The sequence below is a fragment of the Trachypithecus francoisi genome, unplaced genomic scaffold (assembly GCF_009764315.1).
Source record: "Trachypithecus francoisi isolate TF-2019V2 unplaced genomic scaffold, Tfra_2.0 Lachesis_group18, whole genome shotgun sequence".
Taxonomy (NCBI): Eukaryota; Metazoa; Chordata; class Mammalia; order Primates; family Cercopithecidae; genus Trachypithecus; species Trachypithecus francoisi.
In genome coordinates, this window is record NW_022681463.1 from 14,130,439 (window position 1) to 14,147,133 (window position 16,695).

Sequence of the window (16,695 nt, forward strand, 5' to 3'; positions counted from 1 at the left end):
CTACTAGTTGTATCAACTTATAGAAAACAAGACTCTTCCTGGTAAATCTCTTTATTCGTGTATGGAATCATTTTTCTAATTGTGTACATCTCACGGAGATGCTACTAGTTTTTGTTTTGTGTCTTTGGGAGCTAATTCCTTACCATTGTCATCATCATAACCATGGAACTGTTGAGAACATGCCATTTTGCACACATTATTGTGTTGAGCACTCCAGTTAGGAGGGGAAGAGGCAATGAACAGCAGTGACTCCTTCCCTAAATAAGATTACTATCTGAGACAGAAAAACCAAAGGCTACCCACAAAATCAAATCAGACTTACAAATGGCTAAGGTAAATGTTTATGTTACACAAAACAAAAATGTAAGAGCAATTTCTGCAGCCTAGTAAGAAAACCAGAAATCAGGATGTATCATCTCATCATGAGCTCACAACCAATTGGATAGTTGGATTATCCATCATATTGAAATGGGAATGTTTCCCCAAAAAGAAGCCTTCATCTTCTCCTTAGCCAATTTGTATTTCCACGTGTAAAAGGGATGCATTGCCAATTCTCTTCCTGTTTTAAGATCTCTCTTGGCCTCTAATTCTTATCCTTCCACAACACCTAAGACAAATTGTAGTTATAGAGTAAAAGCATACCTAAAAAGGAGGTAAATGAGGGGATGGTTTTTGAAACCTGCCTCCCAAACCCCTCCAAAAAGGCAGCCTGAATTAAATGTACTATTTGAAAGGGATCAGGGTTAAAAGATGCAATTTGGGAAGCCAGGACAGAAGACAGGACAGACATGGGGAAGTGTGTTCCGGTCCACAGAAGGTCCGGGAGAAGGGGAGAGGTAAACAGAAGTAAAGAGGGACTCCAAGAGACATCTGCACTGGGAGAGAAAAAGAGAGCATAGGAAAGTGCAGCATGAATTCTGCAAGCCACAGTCCACCTTCATAATATCTTAGTTCAGCCTTGTTCCAGTTTATGATGTTAAAGCTGAGCTTCCCTGAAACTCAATTTGTAGAAATATAAATATATACTCTTAAATAAATCCATGTGATTGTCATTTCTCACAAAGATATCATATGGCATTTAAGTTCATCATGTCCAAACATGTTTGCAGCTAAATAGAAAACTCGCTGCATGGACCAAAGGTGGTGCTTCTGTTTTGAGCTTTTCTGTTTTAATCTGCTAGACGACATAACCAATTTTCTTGCCATTGTCTCTCTTTACAAATGCTACTTGGTTTGATTCTGTAGTTACTTTTTTTTTATTTTTCATGTTTTTTAAAATTTTTAATTCCAGCTTTATACGTGTGTAAACAAATTTTATGTTTAAATATGCAAGTAATAGTAAACCATTAAAAATGTCTGAGAGGAAAAGAGGCTTCTCTTTGGGAATAAAATAACATAACGTTTTCCTTGAATTTTTTTTTCCGGTTTAGTTTTTTGTTTTTGTTAAATTTTGTTTTTGTTTATTTCTGTAACTCAAAAGTTTTAGCTCATGGAGCAATTTATGGCGGGTAAGAGTCGTATACTTGGTAGGCCTTCGCTGCCATCTACTGGCATTTCATGTAATTACTTATTATTGCTTCCATTCTAAAATTAATTTTGTGTAGCATATATAATAGTATTATAGATTCCCCCTTTTTTCTTCTTTCCATTTTTTCTTTAGTTAAAGCAAAGTGAAGCAAATGCAGACACCAAAGAAAAGCTCCCTTTGCGTCTGCGAATCTTTGAAAAATTTCCAAACAGACCACAAATGGTGAAAATCTCAAAGCTTCCTTCAGATTTTACAGTTCCTAAAATCAGGTACCAAAGTATTCCTTTAATTGCGTGTGTCACATACATCGTAAAAGATTCACCATCTTATGTCTCGTTTAACCCTTCTTTTAAGTATATGTGGGTTGGGTTTCTTTCTATTTTAAGTTATTATCTATCTTGCTACTACCTCTACTCTATTTTTTAAAAATAAATAAATAAACAACTTTGACCTTTTAAGCAATGTATTCAGAGAAGAGTCACTTTATAACTGCAGTAGCCTAAGCAAGAAGGCTGCTTCCCATCGCTTCTCTCTGGGATGACTCCTCGGGAATGGGACGTCCCAGGAAACGAGAAGCTGCTCGATGTTGCAGGGATGGCAGGTAGACATCCATCTCTGACCCCAACCATGTAAGACTAAAATTGCCTCTGTGGCCCTTTATTTGCAAGCAAACAGAGAAACCACAGCTGGCCCAGTTTGTTTACTACTACAGCACTTATTTAGCCTACCATGTCAGGTTACCATATCATTTCTCTTCCACTTTTTAAAAGAAGAACCATGGCATTTCTCCACTCATACTAATTTGATTTTCTACCATGTTTGCCCTCCAGTTAAGCAAATGCATAAAAGATGCTTTAAACACCTATTTTTAATAATAAAAGGAAATTCTTCTAGTTATAGCTCAAGAAATTACAAATAGAATTATAGTAATATGTTACTAGTTTTAAAAATAATTCTGTGGAGGGTTATAAAAGTATGAGACTGGATGTGGTGCCATCATATTTAAAATTCAGATAGAAATATATTTGCATTTCTAATCTTAAAAAACAAAATTAATTGATTTTGGTAATTTGAAGAGACGTTACTTGAATTTTCATTATGCTTTGAAGATCAGATGAAGGCACTTGCTTTTGAGTCTTAAAATGTAAAATTCTCTCTTAATCTTTCTTATGATAAATGGACATTTAGAGAGAGCAACTAATTCTTCCAAGTCTTAGAGGGGAAAAAAGGTGTTTTATTACCACAATAAGATTCAAAAAACTGGGCTGGGTGAGGTGGCTCACACCTGTAATCCCAGCACTTTGGGAGGCTGAGGCGGGCAGATCACCTGAGGTCGGGAGTTCGAGACCAGCCTGACCAACATGGAGAAACCCCATCTCTACTAAAAATACAAAATTACCCGGGTGTGGTGGCGCATGCCTGTAATCCCAGCTACTCTGGAGGCTGAGGCAGGAAAATCACTTGAACCCGGGAGGCGGAGGTTGCAGTGAGCCGAGATCGTGCCATGGCACTCCAGCCTGGGCAACAAGAGTGAAACTCCATCTCAAAAAAAAAAAAAAGATTCAAAAAACTGCCATCAGTTGCTGAGTAATATTGCTTGAAAGTTATTTCAAGGGTTTTGCTTTTTAAGCAGGAGTCACTGAGTTTCGAGGAAGCCGTTGCTAATGAAATATTTTAGTCATGATCTAGTTTTCTATCATCTTTTGCCACTGCTTTATCTTTGCTCAAGCAAACTTATCATTGCAAAATGCTGTCACTTGCTCCATTCCATTAATAATGCCTGATGTGCATATACTTCATTTGCAAAGGGAGAGTTTTATGAAGCAGTTTATCGACCGCCAGCAACAGGACACATGTTGCCTCCTGAGAAGCCTCCCTTCCACGTCTTCCTCGTCCTGCGACCACTCCAAACGCTCAGCAATTGAGGACAACAAATACGTCGACCAAAAAGTAAGCTCTGCTGTTTCAAATAACCAGGCTTCTAAAAAGCATGTATTTTTGAGAAAAGAACTGCAGAGTTCTTTAGGGTCCTGGAATCCAATTTTTCAAGAGAATAATGAAAAAAAAATGACTTCATTTGTAAAAGATATCATGAAACCTAACATTTTTTACTCTATGCGTTGAAATTTTGCTTTTCTCCGTGTCAGCTTTTGAGCTGCACCATGTAGCAGCCATGAGACTTTGTAAACATCAAGAGCCTCCCAAATCTGCATTTTCTCATGTGCAGAATAAAGGGCCAGGATCTCCAAGGCTCAGTCCAGGTGTAATGACCTGCCACCTCCTGCAGGTACAACTGTTTATGTATACTTATTACATCAGAGAGAATACCAGAGTAGGTTTCTCTAAAGTCAGTCAAAAGAATTGCCATTTATTCAATGCTTAGTATGTGGCAGGAACTTAGGGTCAAGAGCTTATTTGTGTTCTAGTTTACCTATTTCTTTATCATTTGAAAAGTAGATGGGAAATTTTTTTTCAGATTCTACAGCAAAGTGTTAATAGGGAACCATATATAAATAAAGCAAATTTAGGTAATAATTTTAAAGAAATGTAACTTTTCATTTATTCACTTTTTTAAAAAGTAATATAAGGGCTGGGTGCCATGACTCACACCTGTAATCCCAGCACTTTGGGAGGCTGAGGCGGGTGGATCACTTGAGGTCAGAAGTTCAAGACCAGCTTGGCCAACATGGTGTAAACCCATCTCTACTAAAAATACAAAAATTAGCCAGGCGTGGTGGTGGGTGCCTGTAATACCAGCTACTTGGGAGGCTGAGGCAGGAGAATCACTTGAACCTAGGAGGCAGAGGTTGCAATGAGCTGAGATTGTGCCGCTGCACTCCAGCCTGGGCAACAGAGTGAGACTCCATCTCAAAAAAAAAAAAAAAAAAAAGGCATAAGACATAAAATGTATTGCCTAGGTACAATAAGTAAACATATTTGTATATACACACATATACATATAAATATAATTATATAATTATGTAATATATATAGTATAAATGTATGTGTGTATATATTGTATATTATAAAATATATTGTATATTAATAATATACTATAATATGTATTAATAATATATTTTATATAAATATATTGTATATTATATATAAATGCATATGTATCTAATATATATTATATAATTATATAATATATAAATGTATATGTGTGTATATATGTATGCATAGTATCAAACTATATATATCAGCTTGGTCACATAATCAACGTCAGTTCAGTTAGAAAAATGAAAGATTAATAATTGTACATTAATATTAAAGAGATTAAACAGTAGATTTTGCAAAATCATCTAGCTTACTTGCAAGCATTCACTTTGGAATTCCTAGAGTGTTTTTTATTCCTTTACATTGTTACATTGTTACTGCCCTTTTTCTTTTGCTTATAACAAAATCCATATTTCTCTATGGTCATGTGACAATAAAATGCCAACTCTTTCATCCTCCAGGATCTTCTTTCTCTCTGCATTCTTTCCCTTCCCACAGGGATGAACCGTTTGGAATTCCCTTGCCTTTCTCTTTATCTTGCCTCCCCTTTTTCTCCTCCTTATTCTTGCCTCCCCTTTCCTCCTTTTTCACCTCCCCCTTTTCTCCTCCTTTTTCTCGCCTCCCCTCCCCTAATGCGATACTACTTCTCCTGTTTACCTCTCCCCTAGTTCCCAGGTTCTCTGCTGTAGTTCAGTCATGTTGCTCTTGATGAAAATGATGATGATTTTCTGTGCAGGATGTCTCTTCTTTTTCAAGGATTTCCATGTGTTGATTTTCCTTCAGCCATCTAGAGATGCTATTCTACTATCTTTGCAGAATCCAAGATTGTAGATGACAAGTCTGATGCCAATGTCTTTTTTTTTTTTTTTTTTTTTTTTAGTAATTAGGCTTTTGTTTAGTAGACTTGGTTTGCTTGTTTCTTTGGGAAAACTTGCAAGATTTTCTGTGTGTCATTGGAGTTCAGAACCTTTCTTAGGATATATCTTATATGTCTTTTTTCATCAGAACTGCTCCAACTAGAGTCTTTTCAACTCCCCAACTAAAATATTTGCTCAGGGAAATTTCCATTTGTTTTACATTCAATTGTTACTCTTCCATCTGCTTGTTTCTCCCCTAGGATTGCCATCTCTTTATTTTTGCTCTGTGCTTGGTCTTCCAGGACACTAATTAGATTTCAGCTGAGATCATCCTTTGCTTCTAAATTTCTAGTGAAAAATTATGATATGGACATATTACCCTTAACTATCCTTAGAGGCTTGCATATTACCCTTAGCTATCCTTAGAGGCTTTACTTTTATCTTTTATTTTTCTTTATTTTTTTTTAGAGACAAGGTCCTGCTGTGTTGCCCGGGCTGGCGTACAGTGGCTATTCACAGGCACAGCCATAGTGCACTATAGCCTTGAACTGAGCTCAAGTGATCCTCTTGCCTCCACCTCCTGAGTAGCAGGGACTACAGGCATGGCCACCATGCCTGGCTTTTTTTATTTTTATTTTTTTAACAAAGCTTGTCACCTCTCTTCTTCATAGTTATAATCCACTCAACACTGGGCACAGGGCATGGAAGCAGAACGTCTTATGTCAGTGGATAAACAAGTGGGAAGATAGTGCCTTGGCTTCAGCCAGTCAGTCTGAAATTGCAGTTTGCATAGACTAGAAAGCAGGTTTGGTTTTGTTTCCAAAGCAGATGTAATCCACAAGTCTGGGCTGTGGTTGTGACCACTTATCTCCAGGAAGAGGATTGAGAGCTGATAGGCATTATGGCCAAAGTCACAAAACCATGACATGCTTTTAAAAATTTCTAGTAACACTATCCCACTGGAAACACAAAATTGAAATATGAGTTTATATTCTCTCCAAAAGGAAATGTGATTGTTTCTCATATTTCCTGAACACGGTATTTTGATTCGGTGAGGACAAACATAAAAAGATTCTTGAGAGGTGTGTGCTGGGCTGAGGAGGAGTCTAAAGAGAACGTGACCCGCCCCTCTGAGCACCCGCCCGAAGTGAACCCTCCCCAGGTACAGTTGGAATAACACGGTTTATCCCGTACTGCATGTATTATTGCTCCCACTTGGAAAGTGGAATGTCAAAAACATATTTTTTCTTCATCAGAGGACCCTATACGGGAGGCGGCAAGACAACTGCTCCTGTTACTATCCCCACTTTCTTAAAGCTTTGACTTGATCTAGGTTGTCAGAAAAGTAGACTTAATTCTTTTCAGGATCCACCATTTTCGGCAATAGTTCCCACCACTCTTAGTGTTCTTCATAACACCCTTGTCGAGTGTCCCTGGGCCAGGGAAATCTAAAGCAGAAAATCCTTTAGGATTTCAGTGATAAGGATTTAATTGAAGCAGAAATTGCGGAGACAGCATTCTGGCATTTGTATTATAAACACGGCAAGCCTTTTTCATTTTTCTTAAGAAACTTGAAAGCCACTGAAAAACAAGAAGGCATAAACACAAAACAAAAATTCCGATCATAGACCCTACCACCGTTAGCTCCCCTTCTAAAGTATTTTCCAGCGAGCACTTGGAAATTTCCGTTAAAACCTCAATTGCCTTTGGAAATGCTAGTCACAGTAAAGTGGCAGGCAAGGGTCTTCATGCTACGTGAAAAAAAAACCACCCAGCACTCTGCAAATTGTGCAAATTGAGGCTATTTTTCCTCAGTGACTGGAGTGAAAGGAAAAGGACATTAGAGGATGGCTTACCGGTGATTCTCATAACACACACAAAGGAACAATAAAATAAAACTGTTCTCTTAATGGTCATCTTGTACAGGAGAAACTTCTGACTTCGCTGTGCTAGAGGGAATCACCTTTCTCTTTCCAGGGAAAATAGTGAAGCCCCAGGTACCTGAAGACTATAAGTTAAGGGAGGAAAAAAACAACTGACAGCAACCCCGCAAGGAGGCTGGGGTTTGATGAAGCATTGCAGAAAACACAAAAGCACATTAGGCAAGATTTTCTCCCAGTAATTACCCCGGCTTTGAACAGGGATAAGTAATTCCCATGGCAACCTCACTTTGCAGAAACCATGTTTTTAAAAATAGCCCCGGTGGATCACCTTTATTATACAGTTTAAAATACCTGTCCTTCTCCCAGAAAACAACCAGCAAACAAAAATCTTTAAAATCTTGGGGCTGACCCAGATCCTAAAAGGAAAAGACAGGAAAGAGTGTTTTCCTGCCTGTCTTTTGAGACTCCATAGAAACGACCTTCCCAAGTGATCATTCCGCCATCCCTTTATCCTGCTGCCTCCCGTGCCTGTGAGCAATTGTGAGACGTTCCTTTTCTTCCTGATTCAAGGATCTTGAGAGGGACTTTTCCAGTTTCCATGCAGAAAGCAAGCAAGCAACAGTTTCTACTTGTATTTTTCCTCCATATTATTGAAATTAAACTCTAGATTCCTTAAGCAGAGTGGTGATTAATAAAGTGAGATGTGAACTTGATTTTCCAGTAACCCCGTAATAAAAGCAGCCCACTCTATCCTCTGAAGTGAGACATCCAGTCAAGGTCAAGGTCTCACCTGTGGTTGAGTCTAGGGCGTCTCACTGCCCTGTGGCCTGAAGATGGTTCTGGGCTGCTATCTTGGCTGATGCACCGTTTCCTATGTCAGAACCTGCAATAGCCTGGAAGCATGAGTGAACCTCCTGGAACCACACCAGCCTGAGACACGTGGAGGATGAGAGCTGTCCCAGCACCTCCACCTCATGCCCCTGTACTTCCCAGCATAGAATCTGAGCCCATATAATAATGAACAGTGAATATTTCTCCAGCAGTAAGGCAATATCTGCCCACCCTCTTGTCAGCCTCCTTTCTGCTGAAGCATATAGATAGTTCTTTAATAAGCCTTCACAATGAACAACTAACTTATGTACAGTAAAGAGGAAAAGGAGCATTGGAATGACGGTGTTGTTTACTCATTTTGTTTTATAACTCATCGACATTCATTCAGTCATTCGACAAACATTTATAGAGCACCTATTATTCATCTGCCATTCTCTGGGCTGTGGGAATTCAACAGTGAGCAAGATGCAAACTGTTCCCTTTAGAAGCTCATAGTCCAATGGGAGGAAATGCACACACATGCATGAAAGTAAAAAGTATTACTGGAACCATGAGGCAGAACCCCCTAAGTTCCCTTTACAGAAGAAACATGATTGATTGATTGATAGAGGAAGAAAGCACCCCAGGCAGAGAGGGACATATCTGCAAAGGTATGCAAAGCATCAGGTGCTTGATGTAACTGTTTGAGGGAAACCGGGTAGAAGAGTGATTAAGTGGTGCAGGTTCCAACCCTCATCAGTGAAGTAGAGATAATTCTCATTTTCAAGGTTTATTGTGAGAATCAAATAATGTAATAACGTTAAATACCTAGCGTTGTACCTGGGCTAGCATATGTTCTGTGCCTCTCCAACCAGATAAGAAAGATTACTGTTATTAAACTGTACCATGAAGTCAGACTCAGCAAACAGACTTCTATTCATCAATTAGGACAAAAGACTTTTACATACATTTAACCTTCAGATGTAACAGTCTAGTCGAGTGCAATATATTAATTACTGATCAATTTCCTTATTGTACATGAGTCTGATTTTTTTTTTTAGAGTTTGATTTTTGTTGATATTTTAGTTGATATCCCCATTGTCTACATAGTGTCTTCGAATCTGAAGAAGTTAAGTCATTCTGGAAAGATTTACTCTTCCATTTTGTTGATTGTCATACAGCATTTTATAATGTTCTCTGTGATTGTAGAGTGCTTGATAATTTGTTCTGGTAAATCCTCGCATCGCAAGTTACTCAGCCTGATCTATAATTTCTAGGATGAATGAATGTTTGTTCACCTTAGAGAGAGAGAGAGAGAGACAGAGACAGAGAGAGAAGGAAAGAGAACAGCCTGTTTTCATCTTTAGGGATTTTGCTCTCTTGAAAGAATTTTATTAAATCATGGCTTAGCATCTCTGCAGTACCATTCAAGATGTATCTCCAGGAAAAGAGTGACAGATGACATGATGCTACCATGTAACTATGGGTTGTATCTCAAAGGGAAGAATTGGTGTTCATCATGTCAAATATGAAAACTCTACATTTCTTTCTAGCTTAAAAATGCTTTAGTAGATAATGGATTCCCAATTTAGCCACAATAATGGAAAGGAAATAAAAAGATGCATAATATAAAATCTAACCATTTTTTCTTCTTACTGGTCTTTGCAATACATCCTCAAGCTAAAAACAAAATATCTATGTGTGTGAGCACTCACCCTTCCGTCCAGCAATCATTTTTGCAGACCGTTATATGCAAACAGTGTGCTGGGCCCTGAGTAAACAAACACATCTTTCTATCTTCAACTAACATAAGAGTAGGAATTCCCTCTCAATGATTATTTTTGCAGAATATTTAATTGTGTAACCATTTTTAGGTTGGAATTATATATCAGCTGTTTGTATTCCTTAGTAAATGTTCATTGAAAGTCAAAAGTAAATCAGTCTAGGATTAAGAATTTTTTATAGGTAATATAAAAGAGTTTTAATCACATTTTCTATATTATGTGCAAAAGAGGTATCAAAGAGTTAAGGCTGCTGCTAAATCTATCTTGGAAATTTACATTTTACTCTTCCTTTCAAACTTTTTCTTCTTCTGAGTATAGTTTTACTTATAAATTTTCTCTTCTGTTAAGTGGCATGCTAGTCTCGGTGTGTTGTATTTACTGCTGCTGATGGTGTTCAGTCCAAGTCCTGCTTCCTTGTGTTGCCACAGATTTTAAATTTGGAATTTCTACACCCATAATCCCAGCACTTTGGGAGGCCAAGGCTGGTGGATCGCCTGAGCTCAGGAGTTCGAGACCCTCCTGGGCAACATGGTGGAACCCCATCTCTACTAAAATACAAAAAATTAGCTGAGCATGGTGGCACACACCTGTAGTCCCAGCTACTCGGGAGGCTGAGGCATGAGAATTGCTTGAGCCTGGGGGCGGAGGTTGCAGTGAGCCAAGATCGTGCCACTGCACTCCAGCTTGGGTGACAGAGCGAGACTCCATCTCAAAACAAAACAAAAAAAAAAGTGGAATTTCTAAATTCACAAACAGGTTAAAAGCATCTGACATTTACTCTAGAATCACAAGCCCACTCACCTTCTTTTGTCTCTGCAGATTGCCAATCTTTGCCTTCCTGTTTATATTGGATATAATAATAAAGTCATTTTGTCTCTTACTTTTATAATTAAAAATCTACCTAGCATATATTTATAGTTTCTTATCATTAGCTACTATATATTAAACCTATCTAAATTTGTTTCAGTAATCGAAGATATTGCTCTTGCCTCATTTTTTGCACAATTAGTTTCATTATTTGATGTGTAAGATGTTAGACTTTTGACCACAGGGACCCCATACTACTGTGTTAGTGGCTGAAGCACTGTCATAAAATTGAAGTGCAAAAATAATCAGATCAATTAAGTTTTAAATTGTTTAGTTTCTAATATTACAAGATGTTCCTGTATATCAAGTTAGTTGATTCATTTCAAAATAAGCAGTCCCTCTTTGTGATTTTTACCTCATTCATATTTCTTATTTTCAAGGACTAACTACATTAAAATACATAAAACAGAAAAAGGAGTAAAAATTGAAAGTAATATTTTAATATGAAATTAATTCAATTTTTGAATCTGAAATGAATTCAATTTTTGTCTAGCACTGTGCACCAACAATGCACAGTGCTAGACAATGAAAGAAAATGTAACAAACAAAGAATACATTATGCATATCCTAAGAAGTTTAAAATCTATTGGAATTCACAGAAAGATAAACAGATGTTTCACACAGGGCAGGGATCAACTTGTACTGGGTGCCTTGGAGCCCAAAGGAAGGGTGAAGATTTAGCGTAAGTGTGGTGTGCACACACGTGCACATGCAGGTTTATATGCATATTTGAACTCCTACACATAGTGTATTTTTGCAGAGTTCAGAACATGTGATATTGAAATAACTTACAAGAAGAAATCTTGACCCATCGTCTAAAATTCTCTTTTCACAAAATTCACATTTTAAGATACTCTTCAAAGCTTCATAACATGACATTATAATGGTATTCACTTTTATATATATCCATAATCAACATTTTAATCTTACTGATGCTCACGTTAATCACCGTTTAAAATTTTCTTTCTAAGCATAACATCAATTCCAGAGAAAGTTTATTTTATAGAAACACCTTGCCAAACACATGATCTGTCGTATGCACTTTGGGATTAATTTTGAATTCATGGGTGCATGAAAATTCAACTACAGTCAAATGAGATACCACCTTCAACCCATGCAATTTTAAGTAATTGCTTATTCCCAATTACTGTATTTTATTTGGGAGACTTATTCAATAAAGTGACTCATTACAATAATTACACTACACCTTTCTAGCTGAAATGACATTCATCAAGCCGTATTCATTGGACCATGGTTTCGTGCCTTATGGTCATATGTTTTTATAACCACTTTCCCATTTATTATTAACCTGTTAATATTATTAAAGTGAGAAAAGAAAAATGGAGCCACTCAAATTTTTCTCAGTTAGAAACAGAAATGTATTGTTAACGTTGTAAATCAAAAAAAACTATTGAATATTTATAATACTTGTGGTGTGCTTTGTCAAATGTATATTGATGGCTTCATTCTGAAGGTGGTTTCTAGGGTCAAGCTATGGTTCTTTGGGTCTAAGCAGTGCAGCATCCCAAAGGCATCTATATTAAAGATAGGTCTGTGGTTACTTCTGGGTGATCGAATTAATCAAATTAATATTCTGATTGATTGAAAGTTTTGATGGATCCCAGATTTTAAGGAATCAGTAAGTGTAAAATATTAAAAATGTGATTATACTAGCTTTAATGAGTTAGGAAATGTATTGATCTCTCTCAGTGCTTCAGGGTCATTATTCTGAAAATCAATTATACATATGTAGAACAAACAAAAAGTTGGTTAGTTTTGATTTTGCATTAGGATGTGAGAATAGCACGAGTTTGTAATATGTGTAAACCAAATATTTCAAGTCAAGCAGGTAATACTTTGTTACGATATAGTTTAGAAAATGCTTTTTTATACTAAGCCTAGTGACATTTTACATAGACATCATAATGCAGTGAAAAGATTTTAACAACGAAGCTGCAGGATCCAGAGTTCTAGTAATAGTTTTGCAATTTATTACCTGAGTGAACTTAGACAAGTTAATTTTTATGAGCCTTAGATCTTTAATCTGGATAAAAAGAGATAATAATACCTTACCTACCAATGAGGATTAGTTTGAAGATTAAGTTTGAAATATGTGTATATCACCTCAGCACAGATCAAGGAGCCAAGAAATACAGATGTAGAAGGTTTAAAATGTACATTTTTAAATGTGCAGTGGGCATCTATAAAATTCTTCATTCAAGGACTAGAGAATAACATTCTAATTCAAGAACACATGTATGATTTTTAAATGTAACCATTTACTATACCACAGGGACATCTAAACATATACACATCAGTGTCCTAGAGAAGATATTATTTGACCAAAATGTAATAAAATCCGAAACCTAATAACAAGAAAATGGCAACCACAAAAAAAAAACCCTACACATTCGGAAATTTAAAACTACTTTCAAATAAGCAAGGGAAGAAACACCAATGAAAATAAGAAAATATCTACAACTAAAAAATAATGAACAAAAGATACATGAAACTTGTGGAAAGTAGCGAATGACATTTTTAGAGGAAAAATGTAGCCCCAAATGACTATCTAGTAAAGAAAGGCTTAACTTAATCTTCCAAGCATTCATTTCAAGAATTTAGAAAAATTAACCAAGAAAACACTAAGATAGCAGAAAGAAAGAAATGATAAAGAGAAAAGCAGCTATTAATCAAATAGAGGGAAAAGAAGTGATAAATAATACCAACAAACCTGAAATTTTGTTCTTTGGAAACAGTAATAACATTGATAAATCTACTTCAAAATTCAAGAAAAAAATTAAGGAGCCTTCTTCTATAAAGATGACAGAGGCATTGGCATCGTTTTTTAATCTTGAATTCCCACATGAAAACAACAAGAATACCAATATATCAAAACCCCAAATCCATAGTTAATATTTACCATAAAACTCGGTAATCCACAAACCCTAAATAAAAACAAGTGTAGACAAACAAATAGCCGCATGATTTGCATGCTATTAGTGTCTGTGGGAGGAAACCAAGCTTAGTTACAGAGCATCCAGTGTTCATGGAACAGTAGAACATCTTCTTAGCTCCATTCTGAAACAAAAAATCCAGGAGCGCAATCAAAATTGAACAGGCCAGGGACAAGAGTGATCAGGATAAAAGCAGAGCCAGACAAAATTTGCGAGGGGAGGAGGATTGGGAAACAGAGCTTGGAAATTCCAGAAAGAAAGCTACCGTATTTGATCACTATATTAAAACAACAGAAGAGGAAACTCTGAAGTTAGAAGAGAAATACTAAACTGTTTGGGAAAGCTAATTTTGTATAAAAATGAGTAAGAGAAAATTATCAAAGCCAAATTCCTTGCAAGGGTCATTATAAGAAAAAAACAATGAGCAGAATATTGTCCTGGTAGACAAGGACAGCAACCCATAAAAACTGCTCTAACCAGCTCAAACTGTAGCACACCATTGAAAAATTAGTTAAAAGACATTAAAATTACATCAGGATGAAATAGCTCAAAAATAAAAGTTAGAAAAACTCAGAAATGAGGTGCCAGAACTCAGAAGTTATAAATTAAAACAATGAAGACTAAACTAGGAGGAACATAAAGAGACCTCAGACGGTTCAAAAGTGAGAAATAGAAAATGAAGAAGAGGATTTTTTTTAAATCAAAGAGAAATGAAAAAAAAAGATGAAAATGGATTTGCAAGAAAAATGACAGAAGAAAGTCAGAAGTTCAACATCTGCATTATAGGTGTCCCTAAGGAAGAAAAACCACAGCAAGAGAATAAAACATGTACTAAACTTTCCTGAAACATAAAAAGATTTGAAACTATATATTGACAGCACACACCTAAAAATATTGGAGTAAATGATTAAAAGCAATACATACACCAGACAAATGACAGGTCTTTAAATTTAAAAAAAAAAAAAAAAAAAAAAAAAAAAAAAAGGTTCTAGCCCAAGTAAGAACAAGTGATTTATAAAGGAAAGAACATAAGATTATCACCAGATTTTTCAGCAGCAATGCTTTATGTAAGAAGAAAGTAGAGTAACATATATAGGATGCCCAGGGAAAGAATATCTGAGCCAGATTTTTTCCATCCTGAAAACTGACTTTCAACTTTCAAGGTCAGAGAAACTGCTTTCAGATCTAAGAATATGAGTAATGTAAGATACAAGTAATCTTGTTTCAATGAGCCTTTAATCTACTAAAAACCATGCCTCAGATAACCTAAATGAACTCTAAAAAGGACTCTTAAATCATTTGGCATAAAAATTCACATTTATGTGTGAGGACTAAGACTACATAAGGATAACAGGAAGAGTAAAATATGTAACAATTATTTGTTCTAATATGGATAGAGTACAGATATATAAATGAGGAGGTGAATGGGAAGAAGATATGCAAACCCTTAAGATATTGAGAAGTTTTCTTGGTTGTGTGTTTTTATTCTGAGACTATCGTTTATGAAATGTGAAATAAAACTGAGTCACTATGAGACAGTCTAATTCTGGCATCCCTTGTGCTCTTGATAATCAAGAGTGCTCTTTGTGGAGAAAAAAGGAGACATAGATATCATATAGAAAAGCTTAGGTAAAAATAAAAATCCTAAGGAAAAGGTGGCACGTATATACCATGGAATGCTACACAGCCATAAAAACGAATAAGCTCATGTCTTTGCAGGAACATGGATGAAGCTGGAAACCATCATTCTCAGCAAACTAACACAAGAACAGGAAATCAAACACCGCATGTTCTCAGTCATAAGTAGGAGGTGAACAATGAGAACATATGCGCACAGGGAGGGGAACATCACACAGCGGGGGCCTGTCGGGGTGGGGGACAAGGGGAGGGATAGCATTAGGAGAAATACCTAATGTAGATGACGGGTTGATGGGTGCAGCAAACCACAGCGGGACATGTATACCTATGTAACAAACCTGCACGTTCTGCACATGTACCCTAGAACTTAAAGTATAATTAAAAAAAAAAATTCCTGGGTCTGGAATTTAAATTGAAAACATCAGAATAAACCCAGGCAAAATCTTTGAAACAGTGACCAACTCCATAGCAGTGAGCGTCTGTGGACTCTAGATATGTTCTTGAAACACCGTTTTCCAATTTTCCAATCAGTAAACCAGGGCTTCCTGAAGAAAATGATTGATTTTGAATAGGAAGTGTACAAGATGACCTTGGTGCATCTTGTCGTACTAGGAACAAGGAAGCTTTGTCAAAGACAACGAGGGCCATATAAAAAGAACCTATGGACTGACCAACTTGAAAAACTCCCAATGAGCACAGTAGAGATAATGTGACTTAGAGTAAGAATGGTAACTGACATGGACTGAAATCCATTAAACATCAAATATGTTTAAATCTTGAGTTCATCATGACATTTTAAAGATAGTAATTGGTTACCTTGAGAGGATGATAGAAAATCAATTAACCATATAAAATTAATAAGTAAAAGTCGATAATCAAGCATTTATCTTGGCTTTTCCATACCAATTTTGCTACTGGGTAACCAAATAATACAGGAGGGAAAGCACCTCATTATAAAACTATCCCAACTAATAAATGAAAAATAAATGACAATTTTGCAAACTGAATGAAGTCAATGGATCTAAGAAATGAACATCAAGACCCGTAACATGACAAAAATAAGCACACACGCTCTGTTCCTTTCAATGGAAGAATCTGACACCACCTATGGCCTTGCCAAAGGGATGAAACCAGAGTCTGTCTGATGCAACCTCTGGAACCAGCTGCCAGTTCTCAGGAAATAGAAGACAGAAGAACGTGTTGAACTGTACCAAGAGTGTACTTTAGGCAAAATCCAGACTCTCTTGACTGGGTGTGGTGGCTTACTCCTACAATCCCAGCATATTGGGAGGCCACGGCAGGAGGATTGCTTGTGTCTAAGCATTTTAAGACCAGCCTGTGCAACATGAAGAAACCCCATCTCTTTTTTAAAAATGT

At 36.6% G+C, this 16,695-nt stretch overlaps 1 protein-coding gene across 2 annotated transcripts in view; it reads left to right on the plus strand.

Annotated features, from left to right (window-relative positions):
• The window catches only part of NALCN (sodium leak channel, non-selective), a 354,929-nt gene that overhangs the window by 260,992 nt on the left and 77,242 nt on the right, over positions 1-16,695 (plus strand). For both annotated transcript variants that reach the window (XM_033177337.1, XM_033177338.1), the window contains exons 16-17: positions 1,661-1,797; positions 3,337-3,478. In XM_033177337.1, the coding sequence (XP_033033228.1) occupies positions 1,661-1,797; positions 3,337-3,478 (279 nt within the window). The remainder of the gene's footprint in view (positions 1-1,660; positions 1,798-3,336; positions 3,479-16,695) is intronic.